Here is a 19,743-nt window from a genome sequence, read left to right as displayed (position 1 = left end):
TACTACATCACTCCGTGATTTCGTCATAAGTTAGTCTGTCTAAAGAACAAAAACTTTTAGGAAAACTTTGCATCTGAAGGTGGTATTTTTATATTCCACATAGTTTGAATCTCATTATCCAATTGTTTCCATCATCTGGGGAGAAGGGCTAAGGAGGACAGACTTTAGGGCACACTTGAGCTGAATCCCATTTAATAGGATTATCACTACCCCTATCCTTCCTAGCACCCTTGGGTGCTTAATTCAGGTCAGTGTTAAAATCCTCCACTGAGAAATAGACACTCATTCAATAAGCTGATAATTCATCAGCTATTACTGGTTCTTTGTATGTAAACATAGATGTTTAAATTTTCCCAGCTGTGTCGCATAAACAGATCACTGCAGCAGCTGTAACCATGTGTTACTTTTCAAACTTGTTAAGGAAACAAAAAATAAACTTCCAAGTGTATACTTAAGGACTTTGATATTCTAACATAAACCATTTGTTCCAAAGGAGCATGCTAATATATCAATGCTCATTATGAAACTTGCTTGAAATAATTCAAAATGATATTTTTTCTTTCTCCATTAAGGCAATACATTACAGTAATTTTCCTATTTATGATCTAGCAATATTAGGAAGTTTTCTTACCAAGACATTTACAAAAATGCCCATGAGAAAAATTGGAACTTTTTAGCAGCTGCAAAGTAATTTCACTTCTCCTCATCCGTAAGCCATAAAACATTTTGTAGGCCGGCCTTTTGGAAATGTAGGCCAAGGAAATTAAACCTTAGTCAGCACAAAAGCAGCAAGAATAAGCAACTTCTTTATTTAAAATAGTTTGACATCACTGCAACCCTTACTTTGTGTAGCTTGGCTTGCACCACCATATCTTGTCCAATATATTCTTTCTCAACAAAGTGTAAAGACTGGAAGATGCAGCATGGTATTTATTTGTGGTTTAAAATATAGGTTAAGTTATATATATATATTGATAGGTTAAAAATAAATGTTAATACCCTGTAATTTGTTTGGTTTGCTCCGTTCTGAAGTGCAATCCAAGTGTACAATAAACGGCGCAAGTACATTTTAACAACAGTCCAAACATGAGAAAATGTTGAATCAGCTTTCTAATGGAGTGTTCATTACACTGTGGGATGTCTTACACACTTCCCTCGTTTGGTGCAAAGGGATAATGGGAGGAGTAGCACTAGGGATACCCCCCGGAAATAGGAGCCAAAGAATCCATCAATCCTCACCAATGTATTTTGCTTTTTATGATTCACGATTTTTCTCAACAAGCTAAAAAATCATTTAAAAAAATTAATTTAAGAAACACAAAGACTGAAATTCCTAGTTAGATTAATTCTGATGCATAAAAGCCATTGTGAAGTATACTCAACGTTAATACAATTTTAACATATTTATTTATAGCCAGACAAATCATACGACTATTTTCAAGCTTGTGATGAAGTTAATTAATGCAACAGCATACTTTAGTATCAGTATTAGTATGCTACTTGATAAATATATTGGCAATAAATGAAAAAAAAGATAAATGATTCACTGAGATATATGGGATTATAGTGTAATTTATGCAAAATATTTGCTGCAAGATTGTCAACTGCACACAAAACACAAATGTGCACAATATCGAGTTATGTGCCGTAGAAGCTTCTCCAAGGAGTTTCCCATTGTTCATGGAATGTTACAGAGCTTTCCTCTGTAACATCCAGAGGAACACTAAAGGTAGGAAAAGCCCTAGTGAATGGTGTGTGTGCGTGTGTGTGTGTGTGTGTGTGTGTGCGCGCGCTGAACTCTTTCTTTTTCCATTTCTGTCATTATGGTATTACAATTCAATTCTCCTTATTTACACCTTCCATTTCCTATGTTAATGAATGCATTTATAACTTTTTCATCCATAAATGAGACATAGCTAAAGGAAACCCGCATTTCCCTGTGAGAATAGGGAGTAAATCATGGCAGCAGACCTTTATCTGATGTCCTTGTTCTGCAGGAGGCTGTAATTTATTAGCTCTAGTTTCCTATGACTCCATGCAGTGTACCAAAGCCTGAGAGTCACAGTGCAAGAGCTCCCTCTACTGCTTTATCCCAGTAACAACTGAGTGGTAACCCTCTATGTTGTTTACATGGGGAGTGCAGGCGCTCTTCCTGAAATGGATAAAAGAAAAAAAAAAGACGCAATAAAAAGTCCAGAACTCTCACAAAAGTAGTTTATTGTGCCTCTTACTGTTTATATGGCTTTTCTTTGTATGACAAGAGTTGAAATAAACAGAGGACTGGCAACACGTTGGCCATGTTGACAAAATAAAACACATAAAACAACATAATCTGAAAGTTCTGCCAGCATTACCATCACTAACATCTTGCAGAGAAAGGAAGAATGAGGTCGTCACACAAGAGCTTTTTTTGTGTGTGTGTGTGGCAGCACCATGCTGAGGACATTCACCCACTGACCAAAAGACATTTAAAAGCATTCACACAGAAACATACACACGAGAAGACCTGCCCATGTTCAGAAGACAAGACTCGTTGCTACTAGAAGAATGTTCATATTGCTTTAAACAGAGATTGAAAAAGAACCTCTGTACTGTACATCAGCCATGTTCTCCCAGCTCAACGCCCGTTGTGACATTTTGGCAATTAAGTATTGATACATGAGAATGCACATTCCTCTCCCTCAATAAGAGTTGAGGGTATACATTGGAAGACAATAGGAGATAATGGCTTTGAGATCAGAAGGCAGTTTGCTGCACAGATGCACAGGTGGTTATGAGAGTCAGACTGGCATCTATGCTGGGTTTTTGTTATTTTTTAGACCTTCAAGGTGTGCACACAGAGGTGGCGTAGGGGGTGAGGCTTACAATCCACACATAGTTAGAAATACACAAATATTGCCTGTTTCTAGCATGCCGTAAGAGCATCTAGTGTTTGGTCCTTTTTGAAAAGCCCTGAGTCTGATTAAAAATATCTTTGACAAAACTAAAAACAAAAATCTTGCACTTGCCATAATCCATGATGTTGATGTCATTATGTGTGGATGTTTACGTTTAAGCTGATGTGTGCATTAACTGCGTTGATGTGCTGGAGGTACCCCGATCACAGCTTTGTGGCTCGTTTCCAATCTGTGGTTTTTGTAAAGCCGTAACCTGCTTTTATCCAGATTCGCCAATTCTGATTTCTTTCTTTTCCGTTTTTTTAACCAGGTAAAACCCCGTTAAGATCCAGATCTCATTTGCAAGAGAGGACTGGGGAGAAATATACAACACAAGCTACAGAGCTTGCCCAAATGTTTGGAAGCAACGTTAACTTTTTGCACACAGTATAGATTTTTTTTATATATATTCTGCAACAAAATAAACAGTACTCTCATGTAGAGCACTCCAGGTCCAGGCTTTGAGATCTACCACGTGTCAATGTTTACATGCCTCCCTTGTGTAACACACCTCAATCAAATATCTCATCAGCTTTACTTTAGTTCTGCAGACGCCTACAAATATCCATTCGTGTGATTCAGGTGTGTAGAAGCAAGGATGCATCTGAAAGTTACAGGAAAGTCGATCACAAGGACTGGACCCCTGATATCGAGTCAATGATTAGAATACATTTTTACCAGGATTATAACATATTTGAGGGTTTTTTTACTGGACTTTTCCTTCTTCAGAGCAATCTCTTCTGACTTAAATAAGAGAATGACATACCATATATACAATATGCCATCTGTATATTGTTTTTTTTTTTTACCTTTGCACAAAAGTTGTGACTCTTGCAAATCTTGACCCTAAAACTAAGTCCTTTCTTTCTTAGTGCTCCAACATCTACAGTGTTACTTAAATGAACGAAAACAGAGTCAGATCATGCTATAGAAGAACTGAAAAAAATATTAAGAAGTTTTTTTTTTTTTTAAGAAGGTATTCTCAATAGAAACATGCTTCCAAACTTTTGGCCTGTAGTGTGAAGTTAAAGTGTTGAAAATATTTTTTGCAGCCTTCCTGTGAAGCAGTTAACATTTAAGTCTGTCATCTGTCAGAATTAAGCATCTTATATTAGCAATCTGCATCCTTGGTACAATTAATAATAGGCCTACTGACTAGAAAAAAACCTGTCTTCATGTATGTTTCCTGGATAACACAGATCCCAATGTTTCAATCATGCCCCATAACAGCCAAGAGGCTGAATTTTCAAAAGGAATAAATCAAAGCAATTTTGCTGTAATATGTTCCAACTTCCAGTCATCGATGGGACATTCAAAAGATGGGCACAAACTGACATCCTGTCGCAGCCGTCTACTTCTTGTACCCAGAGCATCTGATCACAAATCAAAGAATACTGCAAAAGTAAGAATAGATGAGAACACACTGAATTTAGCTCTCTGCCATGGCCGTCTGGATAATCAAACCGACTTCTGACAGATTTTGTGCTTCCTCTGACTTCATTTTCACAAACAGCACACTGATAATTAGAACCAGCAAGTTCCTCTTGAAGTAACTACTTCCACACCGAAGAGAACTGTTGTCAGTGCAGCTTGAGCGCACTTTCGTATGGTGCATTCACAGGTCGGAGAGAAAAAAGATTGGACTTTTGAGTTTCCAGCCAGCCAGTCAACCGATCAGGGAGAATCAATCTGAAAATCAGACGTTTACACGCCGCATCTCTAGTCCAGACATGCTAAAGGGGAATATTATGCTCAGAGATGGAGGTTATAATCCTAAAGGATAAGATGTGACCAAATAATTGACAAAAGTGCTACTTTAATGGTCAAGTGTAAATCTTTGTCCCAGCACACTGAACCATGGAGGCACATCTCTTACTAGGAGAAATCTAAGAAAAGTGTGTGTTCTTTAAGTGACTGAGGATGTGTTCTTAGTGCACATGAGAAGTAAGCACTTTAGTGTGAGTAACGCCTGATTGTAACTGGAGTCCCTGCCTGTAGTCAAACTCATTCTTAACAGTTGACTTTCCCAAACTTTGGCACAAAGATACTTCCTGCACATATTGGCTTTAATGGCAGCAAAAGAGAGAGAAAAAAAAAGTCAATTCCCTGATAACAGAAACCGATTGGGTCACTGCAAACACAATATTAGTTTTGAATGATTATCATTGAGATCTGCAGCAAGCTAAGGCGCTACAAAAACAAAACAAAACAAACAAAAAAAAGAAGATAGAGCTAGGCTTCTGCAGATCGTAAGGAAGACCCAGCTAGCTGTAATGATGCCTCTTTCCCTCTGAATGTCTTCCCAGGAAACTTAAAAAAAAAGAAACAATTACCAAAAGAATTCATATATAAAACCAGAATAAACACATGAAAGACAAAATATAACATTATATAGATATGTATGAACTTATTTAGTAATTCAAACTTAAACAATCAGAAACCAATGTTCAAAAGCAACAGCCACAAACTAATAATAAAAATAAAAGGGTTAGCATACTCAATTTGGTATTGCCCTGTACTTTTGTTATAATGTGCTTGTTGTAATCCGTCGGAATTCAACTGCTCAGTTCTGGTATCTGGTTTGGCTATCCCCCTATTTTAGATATCGAGAACAATAGAGGGAAAGAAAGGAAATATTTTGCTTTTCAAAGAGGTTACGTTCCTTGTCATGTCAACTCCTCTTATGGCTAAGCCAGGAGTTCATATGGTCTATTGCCGTCTCTTCTTGACTTTATGTTTCTACGGTTTCCGTGTCACGAGTCATGGACCGTGTGGCCTGAGTTGGAAGCGTCTGAACACTTAAGGCTGTGCTGTGCTCCAATCAGGAGGACACAGTGATGTGCAGCAAGGAGAGCAGCGGGAGAAAGGAAAGGCCAGCATTTTCTTTTTTTTTTTTGTATTCAGGAGGAAGAGAGAGTGAGGTTTCATTGTATTTCTATGTGTTAGTGTGTGTGTGGGCGTGTGGGATGTGGGTGTGTGTGTGTGTGTGTGTGTGTTTGGATGTGTTTGTATTAAGAGCCTATATGTGTATGAAATGTTCTCTTTACTGCGCCCTCCCCACAAGGCCTTTCCTTGACCCATCTAAGTTATCCAAAACTCCCCAGGGCTCCCCGTCACTGTCCGAGCCTCGGTCTCGCTCCTCGTCTCCCAAGTCGTCGTCGTCGTCCTCATCCTCCTCTTCTGGTGATGGCTCGCTGCAGTTTTCTGTGCCCCAGCTGTCGTCCTCGTCCTCAGCCTCCTGCTTCACAACCAACGCTGGAGGCGGCGGCGGCAGCGGCGGAGGTGGCGGGGGCGGCGCGTTCTCGTTGCACTCCGTTTGGTCATCAAACGCGTCGGGGTTCTCAAGCATCTCCCTGATCAGAGGAGGCATCGGGCCAGGGATCTCCATCTTCAGAGTGATGGCTCTTTCTGCACCTGGACACAGAGATCACATGATAAATGATCACATGAAAATCATCCATGGCTGTAAGAATCTTTGACAAATAATAGACTGAAAGGTGTTTCTGTGCAAGCTTAGCACTGCAACCCACATCCTTCAGAGGCTCATGCTCAGTCATACGATGAAGAAAACCTTGGAAAAACCAGTTTGGATTTTTCTATCCCAGTTTTTAGTCTTTCTGGTTCTTAACAGAATCTCTTCAATTATTGTTTTGTACTTTTGCTTCATCCAACCTCCCATCAGCTTTAACTAACTTCATTGTCCCTTCTAAGCAAAAGCATCCCCAATGCAAAATATTGACAGCACCATATTTAACGCTGAATGATGGACAGAACAGTGCTTTGTGACATGTTCTAGGCTTGGAGTATTATTTTAACACCTAACCCCAATGTAAACGTGTCCAGAACATTATCTCTGAGATCTCTGTTGTGTTTCTTAAGAGTTTATGTTACTGTTTGTTCACGAATGTTGCTGTTCTGTGAAGGCCTCTGAGGCCTTCACAGAACAGCGGTAAAGAATAAACTGCAAACAGGTGGGCTCTGTTTAATAGGTAGGTAACTTTTGAAGGCTGGCTGCATACATTTTTATTTTGAATTATCAGAGTAAATGTAGCTAAATAGAAATGCACGCCACGCTTTTCACAAGGTCTCTCTTTGTTACGTTTTGAAAACCATGAATCATTTCTACCATTATGCATTGAAAACCCCAATAAAATTCCCTGAAGCGTGTAGAACATAACAAAATAAGACGTTTAAGGAGTATGAACATTTTTGTGCTGCACCTTGCTGTTTTCAGTCTTACTTCTTATCATTTATTACAATTAATAAAATATAAAACTTAAAATGCATGTTATTCATCCGCTTAAACCGTTTTCATAGTTTCATAGTTTGATAACATTGTGATCTTGGGGGAAAGTATTTGCTCAAACCAGTCTTGATTTTCTCTACCTTCATCTGACCAGATCTGTTAACAAGTCTGTGATTTGAACAAATGCAAAAAGTGATATTCGAGACAAATATTACTTAGCTTTTAAATTTTATGGTTACTTTCCTCTTGCTGACTTCCAAGAACCAATCTGAAGCTGAACTGTGTCAGAAAATATGAACTCATTCTTAGAAAATGACTGAAAATACTAACCTTTTGTGCTGATCCCTCTGAGGTCAGTGATCTTCATCAACATGCGAGGGAACATGTGGGGCTTGTTGGGGCGACGGCGACGGGCGTAGATCTTAAGAGCCTCTAGTAGAGGCTCTTGTAGCTTATCCACTTTTTCTGGCTCCTCGAGATCCATGCGATCTGAAAAAAATATATAATTTTGAATGTATATTTAACTATTTTTTCTATGCGTTATGTGTAAATTGTGAACATTTTTGAATATACCAAAACACTTAAAATAATAAAAGCTTAAAAACTTAGACTGATTAACTGAGTGCTCCATGGGAGCTGTGGCTACTGTCCAGTAGCTTGCCACCATCACGCGTGGGGGGGGGTGTGTGTGTTTGTGCGTGTGTGAATGACTGAACGTAGTCATTGGGGTCCTATGGACTTAATAAAGTGCTGTGCAAGTATAAGCCATTTACCATATCTAACCCACTGACAAACTGGGTGACTGTTAAGAAATATTTTAGATTTTATTCATAAATTCCTGATTTTGTTAAAGAAATAAAATTTCAGAAGAGCCTATTCACAATGATTCTTTCTCTTTGCAGCTCACTGAATCATTTTGTGTATGTCCATTGCAGTACCTCCACAGATGAGGCAGATGGCGCTGAGGAGACCAGTTTCAGTGTCATCCATCTCCAGGGGTAGAAGTTGGCCAGCAAAGGCAAACACCAGGTCTGTGAGTGGTCCGAACCCAGCGTTGTGCATCTGAGTTCGGTTCAAAGTCAGGCCGTCTGAGAAGGTCATAGTGTCCTGTTCAGGGGTGTAGCGTGTGCAGATTCTCAGCATCTACAAGCAATAACAAAAGTGTGAAAAATAAAAAAAACACAGGAATGTGGTAAAATATGGTGTAAGGTTATGATAGACATGCTTACTAGAGCACAAAACATCTAATGAGAGAGATAAATTATGCTCATGGTAGTTATATTAGATCACAGGTGTCAAACTCCAGTCCTGGAGGGCCACTGCCCTGCAACATTTGGATGTGCCTGTGCTGCACCACACCTGAATAGAATAATTAGCAAGGCTCTGGAGAACTTATCTACACAAGAAGGAGGTAATTAAGCCATTTCATTCCAGTGTTTTGTATCTGTAGCACATCTAAAAACTGCAGGACAGTGGGCCTTGAGGACTGGAGTTTGACACCCCTGTATTAGATTATATGTTACCAGGGCAAACGTCCTTGCAGTACCACCTACACCCACCAGATACCAGCATAATCTCAGCACAATCTCAGCCCGGGACATCCAGCTCCTTATTTTTGTCCTAAAAACTGAGTGTTGACAAAACAATATTGAGAAAAAGCGATTCCTCACCAGAATGTCCAGGCAGGCCGACTTCAGCAGAGTGATTTGGTCGGCAATAGTGAGGGTGGTGAAGCCTGGCAGGCGCTTGGCAAACTCCACAATCTTGATAATGCATTTGGTGGAGAGCTCACTGAACTTGTCCCAGAGACCCAGATCCAACTGAACACGGTGGTCCGAGCTAGAGTTCTGAACGCACATTGGCAAACACAGTTCAGTGCGTTTCATCATCCGGAAATATTCCACCCAATTTGCATAATGTGCCAAAGGTGTAACACATTTCCATTTTTCATCGATCAAATAAGGACCAAGATGAAATCCATTTACATATCGCATCAATCATTCAGACACAGTGCAAATAACCTAATGGGAACTGAATTAGTTAAGCCATGCATTAGATATGAGAATGACTTACGGTGGTGTATTTTCCCAGCTGGCAAAGTGAAGGAAATGTTTCTTGGTGAGCTTTGCTGACTTTGTTGACCAGTTCTTCAAGCTCTCCACTTAGCTCATAGCTCTCTGGTAACACTACCTCCTCCTTCACATCCTTCTTCTTCTTGTTTCTGTCATTGCGCACCGCTACATGGAGACAAAAGATGTAAATAAAGAGCAGCTGCTAGCCAAGATTTGATAGTAATCTGCAAAAAAATCCCTAAATGTTTGCAATACTCGAGATCAATAACTGAATGATAGATCTTTAACGATTTGGGCACTAACTAGCAGAAACAATAACTGAGCAGCAACAGAAGCTGCTCTTAAAGACACTGACACCAACACCTATCTCCTGCCTATCACCCAGTCACTTCCACGTCGATCAATCTGTCCACAAACGCACATAAGCCAGTCCACTCTCTGCCTCCTCTCCCTCCTCCGCCTCCCATACTTTCCTTCCTCTCAGGATATCCAGTAATAGCAGAAGCACAATGTGATCCCGGTCTTAACACACATCCCACACAAACATTACACCCACGTACATGTCCCCCCGGGCTCTGCGAAAGGGCAAGAAACTGGCACTTACAGTGTAAAACAAAGAGGGCACAAAAGTGGTGACTGTGACTCTGCAAACGGCATGAATCCTGCGGCCGTTCTCTTTGTCAAGAGTTTTAAATCATATTTTCTCCTGCGTTTGTCTTCATGAATGAAGTCAGTGTTTGCTGTCAGCCAGAGGGGTGAGGTTTTTGAGGTGAAACATGAAGTCAGATTCATTTTGTGAAGCGATTAGTCATATGACTGGTGCAGTACCAGCCTCAACGTGATCACAGTCCTTGAAGAACTCATCATCTCTGTTGCAGTTTCCCAAAGTCCTTGCCTGAACATCAAAGCAACCTAAAGTGAATTGATGTGCTAACAACTTCGGTCAAGCGCACATTACTCCATGTTGGCAGTGAGTCTCGAGTGTATTATAAAGAGTCGGTCCAAGCTTCTATGGAGCCTGAACCAGAATCAGTTCTCTGGGGCGACTTCTAATTAAAGCCACTGGCCACCAGTTACCACAGCATGATTAAATTTGCATCACTGCATTGCACATTAAATACAACTAGTTTCATGGTTGACTAATAAGGTGACACTTGATACCATTAAAGCACTGAAAAGAAAAAAACAGTGTGTTGAGATGATGCTTGTCTCTTAGAAGACAGTAATTTTTAAGACCAACTCATTTGATCTAGAAATTACATCTAGTGCTGAGACACAAGCAGCAGAAATTAAGAAAAAGTATGAGTAAGATGTTCCCTTAGCAATATTATTATCGAACCATGAAGCCTTTTTTTATTATATCAAACTGTGTATATCTTGCAAATATATATATATATATATATATATATGTATATATATATATATATATAATGTGCTTGTAGGAGACTTTGAAAGTGTGGTTGAGGATTTTTGAAGAGAGGTCCTCTTATAAACTTACAAACAGTGAATAACTTTCCCTCTTTTCTATAAATCCAGATTAGATAGCCTGGGGAGCTAAAGCTAACACTGGGTGTGAGGTGGGATAAGACCAAAGTGGACTTCTACTGTGTTAAAATAACTCTGATCTCAAAAATATCCCAGTGGTTTATGCAAATCCTCTTATATGAATTTGTAAACTGTTGCAGTGTTTGCTTTGGGTGGTTATTTACATAGAAGCTGATGATTATTTACACAGGAAATGCAGGTAGAAGGTGTTGTGCCACCAGTGTTCTTCCTGTGTGAAACACTGAGAATAGAACAAGGAAATCGTGTCTAGTCAAAGTAAGCATCTGGAAAATAAGGAATGTGTAAAAATCAATGAAACAGCATTTAGTTAAATAGCTGTTATGTTTTGGTATTGTATACACCTTTTACACTATTCTCAGTATGTGTTTCACACAGGCCCGACACTGGTGGTGCGCTGCCTCCAAGTTCAGTGTCTTGTGCAAATAAACTTCAGTTTCTCTGTAGCAAGCCACCCAAAGCAAACATGACAATGGTGTGAAGGTTTATGAAATCTGTTAGATTTCAATTGTTTTAAGACAATAAAGTCTGCTTTGTTCAAAAATCCTGAACTATCCGTTTGCACACCCTTGGAGACCCTTTGATCGCTTGTGGATCAGTTCAGACCAGGTTTTACAACTGGCTCTTTTTGTCTCCTAAGCTGAATGAACCCACCTTCCTTGGACATGCCGACCTCAAAGCACTTCTGCAGCCTGCAGTACTGGCAGCGGTTGCGTGTGACCTTGTTAATCTGGCAGTTCTTGTCTCGGTGACAGGTGTACACCATGTTCTTTTGGATACTGCGACGGAAGAAACCCTAAAGCATCAGGAAGCAAGAGACAAAAGAGTGCGAGGGCAAGAAAAATAGAAAAGAAAGAGGACTATAGTTATCAAAGAAAGGATATGACATTTAACTTGGTGCTCTTCCTCTCTAACGTGGCATAAAAATAGTAGCTACAAAGGTGTATTAGATGAGTTGAAGTGAGACTGAGTAAACTCCTACAGGTCCTTCTCACCTTGCAGCCCTCGCAGGAACTGACCCCGTAGTGGTACCCTGAGGACTTGTCCTGGCACACAAAGCAGGGTTTGTAGACACGAGGTGGGGGAGGGGGAGATGGCGAACTGGGTACCATCTCCTCTGAGCTGGTACTCTGGGTCTCCACCGCTGTGGGAGGAAAGAGAGAAAGGCATGTAATTGGTCACTAATTGTAGTCCTGCAGCTCATCTCTGAAATACAAATACCCCATGTGCGCTTGTCAGTTCACACACCGGATTTGAATGTTTGGGTGTGTCTAACCACATGCTAAGACATTAACTTGACAGCTGACTGACACTCCTTGCCCTTCAGTTCAATTAATGTACTGTCCCATCCTTGCCGCTTAATTTAAGGCAACATTTTTTGGGGGGAGTTTTCGGAACTGCTTTTACAGGAGAAAATTCACACCACATGACACTGCTCCAGTGTCATGTCTTAACTTGTCTTAACTTCACTCTCTGTTACAGGGGATAAAGATAGCTCATGAGACTTGAGTCTCTGGCCACGAGTGGAAGTCAACTTTCGAAACGTTAGAACAGAAGACGTAAACTCCAATCCTCGGCTTCACTTTGGAAAGTTTTCTGGTAGATATTTAGTCACCTAGAACTTAGTTTGCCTGTCGACAGGAGGTGCAAATGACAGCAGGCAATAGATTTCTGCCACTTATGACCTCCTACTCCCCTCATGCTTTAAGTCTTTCAAGGCACATTTGGGTATATCATTGATTCTTCTGAACACAGCTGAATGAAGAGATAATGACTTCCTGACAGACCCAGAGTAAACTACTTTTTTTCTAGCAGTAAGCAGGCGAGGTATTGATTGACACGTAGTCTGATAGGTTTCTGAATTTGCCACTGAAGCCAAAAGTCAAAGCCTGCTTCTCTTCATTCCACACACTAACAACAATTCATGTAGACGCCTAAGAGGAACAAAACAAGCACGTGACAACATCGCAGGCTTACACAACATGGTGTATGGCTTCACTTGGAACTTCTGACATCAGTTTCTGCTCAGTACACACATTCTACGGTGCATTACACTTCAAAGCAAACCTCAGATATGCTGATTTTTATTTTGGGGGGGGGGGGGGGGGGGGGGGGGGGTTAATGTGTGTGTGGTGTATATGTTCCATAGTTGCCCCTGTGAAACACAAGCCGCTGCACACACACACACGGTCAAAAAACACTTTCACCCTTGGTCACCTTCGAGCTTCTACCCCCAACTCTGAATCCCACTAACCCCTGACACATAAACCCTATTTTTCTCTTGTTTCCTGGCCCTAAATTCCTCAGTGCAGCCCTGCCAGGTTTTAACAGAGGCCTAAGCTCGTAAGGCGGCCTATAAAGGCGGTCCCATGGCTGGGCTGGAGGCCCCAGCCCGGCTGGCAAGCACTTTATTGGGACTCGGTCACCTTGGGCAGCTATTCACACCACCAGCTGTGGCTCCCAGCCCGTAAAAAAAGCCAATCATAAAATGAAAAACAGAGAGGCTCTAAAATTCTAACTTTTACTGTCCCCGCCTCCCCCTACCGTCACCTTCAATGGAAAGCACATAGGGCTTGCCTAAACTTAACCTACAATTCCCTTCCTTCTTTGTCTCCTCCTCAAGGCTGAGGCAAAAACCACCAGCTTGGCTTTTTACAAGAGAAGGGAGACTTCAAAAGGAAGGGGGGGAGGGGGGGAGAGTATAAAACAAAGAATTTGATTTAAAAAAAAGAAGAAGTAGGAAGAGGAGGTGAGGGGAGGGGGAGGGACGAGGCTCTGTGAGGGAGGGCAGGTCTCGTTCAAGACCAAGTTTACCATCACTACCACTTTTGTATCCGCTGCTGTGACTTCTGCTGTACAGCCTCATTAATGAGATTAACAGAAATATAGAGACATTCTTAGTTTATTGCCCAATGCAAAAACATCTGGTTTTCATGTGCATTTTTATTTGACTCTAAAGAATTCATTCAAATTCCAGCTTTGAAAGTCCTACCTTGCTGGAGGCAAAATATGTTTTCTATTAGCTTTTAGGGCAATCTCAGAGCCAAATGTGCAAATCAATCTGCAACCTGAAGTTTACGCCCACTGAATGTTTCTACAGCAGTTCTCATATGTCCCTGGCCAGAATATAACAAAGCGGCGGGGTCAGCAGGAGAGCAGAAACCCTATGAACGTGCCATGAACTGCTGTTTATGCAATAATAACATCAGCAAATGAGGCTCCAGACCTAGCGCTGACAACCCCTTTAGAAAAAAAAAAGGACAAACCATATGTGGCGTCAAGAAATGAACATTGACTGAGTCTGTCTAAATGATAAAAGAGCCTGGGACGGAGAAAGTCAATCCTAGGGAAAACTCAAGGCAAGAGCGATGGAGAAAATATATAAGCTTCTGTCAACACTTTGAACCTGGTTCCTGCTTGAGAACATGACTCCGCAGCCCACCTCCCAGAATGAGCCTCATTCAGCCCACTCTACCCCAGGGCGCCATAGTGAGAGGGCCCATTCAGGCCACTACTTGGAGCCACTTTTCCTTAGTCTCTTCAGCCCAGCTCATCACTGTTTAGAAAACAAAGCCCAGTAAAATGAGAGGCCCTCCTTATCAGCGCGCAGAGGCCCGGGGTACCATTTGCATGACAATCTGTTGGCCAAAGCTGGAGAGCCGATGATGGACAGATGAGATGAGAGAAGTGGGATAGGTGGGTGGCTGCTGTTGTTAGGGGACATGAAGAGGATAAGAGGCAAGAAGAAGGAATGGGTTGGTTATCTGCAGCCACTGTTCACTTCCTGTTAGGGTAAGTATCAGTTTACTCTCTAATCCATCGATGCAATGCTCTCTATGCACAAGTGGCCAAGCTGCACTGATCAGACCTAATCCTCTAGTCCCCTTACCTAAGAAACACACACGCACAAACACACACTGACCCATCTGTCCCACTAACATTAAATGCTTCAGTCTGAGTGGGATGTGGAGTACATCACTCTTCACAACCTCATTAGATGTAAAATGTGACTGCACATGACAGAAATAACTGTTTAGCTGAAGGTGACTTCAACTAGGTCAATTACATAAAATTCTAGGTCAAGTCAACTGTGCCATTCAGCCCGCATTCAGGATAAAAGAGATTCCAAAGGCGAGGAAAGAACAGGAAGAGGTCATGTATAAAAACTTGAAACATTCTTGAGCACGAAAGCTGCCTTCTGTTCCCTCAGTTGGAAAAAAAAGGGGAGTGTCTGTAATGTATAGTGAGCAAAGGCATGACTGTGCAGCTCCTGTTTTGTGTTGCAACACAACTCTTTTTTTTCTTCTTTTCTTTTTTTTCTTAGCGTCGCAGCATATGACATTCTGGCAGTGTAGCAAGTTTTCTTTCACAATAGTCCTGCAGATTGTTTTATTTTATTTTATTCTTTCTGTTACACAAGTCTCGTCTCTGCATGTGACAGAGAATGCAAAAGCTTATTCTTAGAACATATAGTACTCGCAGATCCATTTAGAGTCATTTAAAAGTGTTTATTATTAGAGCAAAGGCTGAAGCTGTCAGTGGGCTTTCTATTCAATCATTCAGACATGCACTACTGTTTGTAGGTGAAAAGTTGATTTTTGCTATGAGGATCAGCTAAAAGGTTACAAACTGTTCAAATCTTACTGGCAGTATTTAACTCTCTTCATTCAGTAAGTCCAAATGAACAGGTAGACCATGAAGAGCTAAACTAAACCAGGCTTCTCTTTAAAAATGCTCTAACAATTTATAGAAACAATAATTCATCTCTACTAACCCTTAGACCAAAGATATATTGACATTGCATGGTTATTTTTCTAAAGGAAAAATTACTTTTTTGAGGCTTGTATTATGTTATAATGTTATGCCCTCATCAAAAACACACCGTGAATGTTGCTTTGATTCTTTCATGAATTGCTCAAGTTAACATGATCATGCTGTAAAATGGCACTATGTGCTAGGAAAAAACATAGTACTGCCCCTTGAATACAAAGGTAAGGCGGTTTAAAAACAAAAATGCAGTTTAAGTGAATATGATTTTTACATTCCTGCAACTTTTATACTTGACAGTTCTTCTGAATGGAAATATTTTTAATGTTGCGTTCTAAGTGCGTGAATCACTCAGGAAGATAATCCACGTCTGTTTTCCATGTTAAGCTTTAGCATCGGCCAGTTGGACCAACCAATCGAGATCCATGCAAAAAGAAAAAGGGACGCGAGATATCAACTGAGGATAACATATTAAAGGCTTGTAACAGTAAAAAACCTTACTTCAAAAGCCAGGAAAACCTCCTTTAACTGATAAAATAGCAACAAAAAGAAAAATGTTCCTTCTAGTGATAAACACTAATGCAGTAATAAAACTTTTCTATCATGTGATATAACTGTACAAAAAATGATAAAAATGTCCATCTCTTTATTCAATTTAGCCACGCTCATCAATAAATTTCTAACTTTTTAATAATACCTAATAACAAGAAAATCTCTCCTTTCTCTTTGCAACCAAAATATTCATTGGAACCCAGTGCAACTGTAAGAAAGTCCCCGTGTCTACATTTATTAAAAGCCTGAAAGGCTTGCATGTTGCTCGGGGTACTGGACAGACAGTAGCAGCAGACGGACAGCAGATTGGGGAAGAATTGTGAACAGTGAGAATCCCTGGCACATTTAAAGGTGGGGTCTTTGATGCTGCCCTTGGCTCTCCATTTTGTGACAGAGGCAGCAGCCCCGCAGGATACTGACTGAATGACCATGAGCGCACTAAAAGGTTTCCACGAAGAAGCTGGCTTTGTGAAAGAGGAAAAGAAAGTACCACACCCTAGTCAGCGGTGCCAGTGCACTTCAATCTCCCACTCTCTGCCCACATCTTCCTGCCATCACTGCAAGTCTCTCTCTGCAAGGCCCCACACAACACGCATGTTTCCTTCCTCTTTTTAATACCAGTCTTTCCGGAGGATCTTCGTCACAGCATTTGCTGTCACTTCTCTTTAATCCTTGCTGTTACACATACCTTACTGCTCTCTTACGGGTCACAAACACTTTTCAAGCTTTCAAACAGGTGTATTAAATACTAGGTTCTTGGGTGAAGCATTGGAAGAATTAAAAGTGGCAAACACCTTTTAAAAAGGATGCAAGAAGATTTGCTACGTAAGTTACTACAGGTGTTCAGTTCACTTGGTAAGGCCATAAATCACCTTCGATCATTTCTTACCACATGCAGATATCAATATACCGTATCTACATAAGTTCTCACCTTGATTTATTTCTCACTCACGTTTTTATGCTGTTTAGACTAAAGTCAACCATTGTTTGTCTTTTTTTTTCTGTGAAATATTTTCCCTTGGGGGGAAAACCACCAGAAATTTACAACATTTTGCCATAACCAGTAAAAGTCATGCAAGATAAAGAGATGTGAAAGTCCTTGACTAATGCATGAAAAACATTTTGGCTGTGCCTCATAGCTGCCTAGCCATAAAGCTGGCTCACATAGTGCTGCCAGAACACCTATGAAAACTTTCTGTTATCCACACAGAAACACCTTTACATGGCGCAGCACAGCAAAGGCAGCAGGTGGGATAGGCATGTCTCCTCGAGGCACGTTTTAAGAAGTGGAATTACCCCCGCAGGCTGTTGACCGCTTTCAAAACACCCTTTCTTCTTTACAGCACCTCATAAAGGACCTTTTGATATTTTCTTGATGGAGTCAGCCAAGCCGACATTTGGTGGCCCGCACCCGCCCACTCCCCCACCAACAACCAGCCCCACCTCTTTTCCTGTACCACACTACCCTGTCAACTTAAGAAACACAAGTTGGCTTCAAACACACAAACTGCCGGTCCCCCCGTAAAACCTCGGTGAGGAACGTTTTCTTCAAATGTCCCTGTACAAAACCCGGGGAAGGAGGCTTTAAAAGAGAAAGAAAATTCTAGGAAATACGATTTCAATCAAGGTTCTTTTTGTTTGGTTTTTTTTTCGGTTGGTGGTTTTTTATGAGTGGCACAGGCAGAAAAAAAAAAAAGCAGACAGTCAAGTGCAGATCTGTGGAAAAAAATCTGTCTCACATGTCCCTGCGGTGAGCTCCAACTGACTCTTCATCTGCCCACCAGAAGACAGGGGGGAACACGTCTCACCTCCTGTGACTGGAGAGTGAACCCGAACCTGGCAGCCCCGCACTGGCCTATGCCATTGATCATGTCAGGAAGACAGAATAACTGGCGGCCAGGCAAGGAAGCGGACGGGGAGCGCAGGCATGCAGACAGTTGAGGTGAGGAGAGAAAAGGAGAGAGAGCAGTCATCGAGGGAAACCCTGTCTCTTTGATCCTTGTTTTTTTTTTTTCTCGTCCTCGCAGACTTCCTCCCACCATCTGTAGCCTGGCTCTCACCTGTCTGTCTCTGGCAAGGCCACTCGCGCTCGTTCAATTGCTATTGCTTCCTCCCCGCAACAATAGAAACCTTCAAAAGTAGAAGTAGCCCAGCCATGCCTGCAGCCCTCGCTCTGTCAGAGGAAGCGAGGGGGAAAGAGGATAATGTAAACAACAACAGTAGTATTCACTCCAGCATTTTTTTTTTTTTTTTTTGGGAAGTGGTCAAAAGCGTGGAAAGACAAAGCCTGATATTAGAGTGAGCATTCTCACCCGCACATAGCAGTGAACGAGTCCTTCCCACAAATGCAGATGCTCAGAGGAAATTATTTACCCCCTCCTTCATTCATAAATCTATAATAAACAATACACAGATAGACAGCAAAGCTCATCTCTGAGTGATTTATGATCTGCATATACATTGTGATTTGTTTCTTTTTCCTGGCAACAGAAGCAGTCCCCTAAACTGGCACGAACACCCTGGACTCATATCAGATGTAGAAGTCGCTGAGAAACTTCTGCTTTGAGTGGCCCAGTGGAGCAATGATGCATACGAGAGTTTTTCACTCTTGCTTGGCAACCAACCGCCAACCAGTTGCCTAACTTTGTGCCTGGGCGGAGACTTCAAAAACTCTGATGAGAGTGTCTAAATTTAAGCCATTCTGTGATTCATTTCCTCCTCCAAGATGTCGCAACAGGAAGTTAAATGGGTAATTGGCATGTGGAATAGAAAAAAAAGAAAGCTGAACGTGTGCTCTTTTTGCTTATGATTCACTGCTCTAACACGTATGAGTACATCGCTGACTGAGACAATACAAACCGTTCTGTTGAGACAAAAGAGGAATCTGCTTTCTTTCTGGTTTATTGTCTAACTGTTTAATTCAGGTCTGATCGCAGGGCATTTACAGTAAACTCTCAATCAGCTACAGGTCATGCTAAAGAGGAAATATATTATCAGCTTGTTTGAAACCACTGAGGAGCATGTGCTTTTTTCCCCCATCTGCCTGCTCATGGGAGTGTGTCATGTGTGTGAGTGATAATGCCCCTCTTGTCTCTGCTTCAGAGAAATAATTTTCCACAGCGGCTCAATGAATCAATGAGTGTGTTAACATTGGTTTTATTACTTCAGAATTGTTATAAATTATAAATTAACACTTATATTCACAGGCATTAAAAAAAAGAAACAAAACAGCCAAAGCTGATGAAATTCAAACTTTTTGTAGTGGAAGCTAACTATCACAACTGTCTAATCTTATTTAAGCACAACAGTGTTTAAATGAAGTGTTCAATAGTAGTTACATATTAACAGCACATACTTTATTTTTTTATTTTAACAATTCCTAGCAATACATTTTTGTAGCATTTAGCAGCAGATATTGGTTCGACCAGTCGCAGTCTCCATCTAAGAAGATGTTTAACTGGGTTGTAGTTTGAATGAATATATGGACATAGTAAAATTTAGAATGTGTGGAAAGAGTTGTGGTTGAGAAAGGTTCTGCGAAAGAGCACACATTGAATCATGCTTATGCTAAAGTCAAACATGCAAGCAAGCCAGCTTGCATGATCTA

The 19,743-nt window shown here is 41.0% G+C and overlaps 1 protein-coding gene across 3 annotated transcripts in view; it reads right to left on the bottom strand.

Annotated features, from left to right (window-relative positions):
• Positions 1-2,200: 2,200 nt before the first annotated feature.
• Positions 2,201-19,743, bottom strand: part of rarga (retinoic acid receptor gamma a) — a 58,486-nt gene continuing 40,943 nt past the window's right edge. For all 3 annotated transcript variants that reach the window (XM_028035538.1, XM_028035460.1, XM_028035614.1), the window contains 7 exons: positions 11,813-11,961; positions 11,472-11,613; positions 9,256-9,419; positions 8,853-9,029; positions 8,121-8,325; positions 7,513-7,671; positions 2,201-6,350 (listed from right to left, as the gene is read on the bottom strand). In XM_028035538.1, the coding sequence (XP_027891339.1) occupies positions 5,980-6,350; positions 7,513-7,671; positions 8,121-8,325; positions 8,853-9,029; positions 9,256-9,419; positions 11,472-11,613; positions 11,813-11,961 (1,367 nt within the window). In that variant the 3' untranslated portion in view covers positions 2,201-5,979. The remainder of the gene's footprint in view (positions 6,351-7,512; positions 7,672-8,120; positions 8,326-8,852; positions 9,030-9,255; positions 9,420-11,471; positions 11,614-11,812; positions 11,962-19,743) is intronic.

Source organism: Xiphophorus couchianus, chromosome 1 (genome assembly GCF_001444195.1).
Source record: "Xiphophorus couchianus chromosome 1, X_couchianus-1.0, whole genome shotgun sequence".
Classification (NCBI taxonomy): Eukaryota; Metazoa; Chordata; class Actinopteri; order Cyprinodontiformes; family Poeciliidae; genus Xiphophorus; species Xiphophorus couchianus.
Note: the sequence above shows the minus strand (reverse complement) of the source record. Positions and strands in the feature narration are given on the sequence as shown.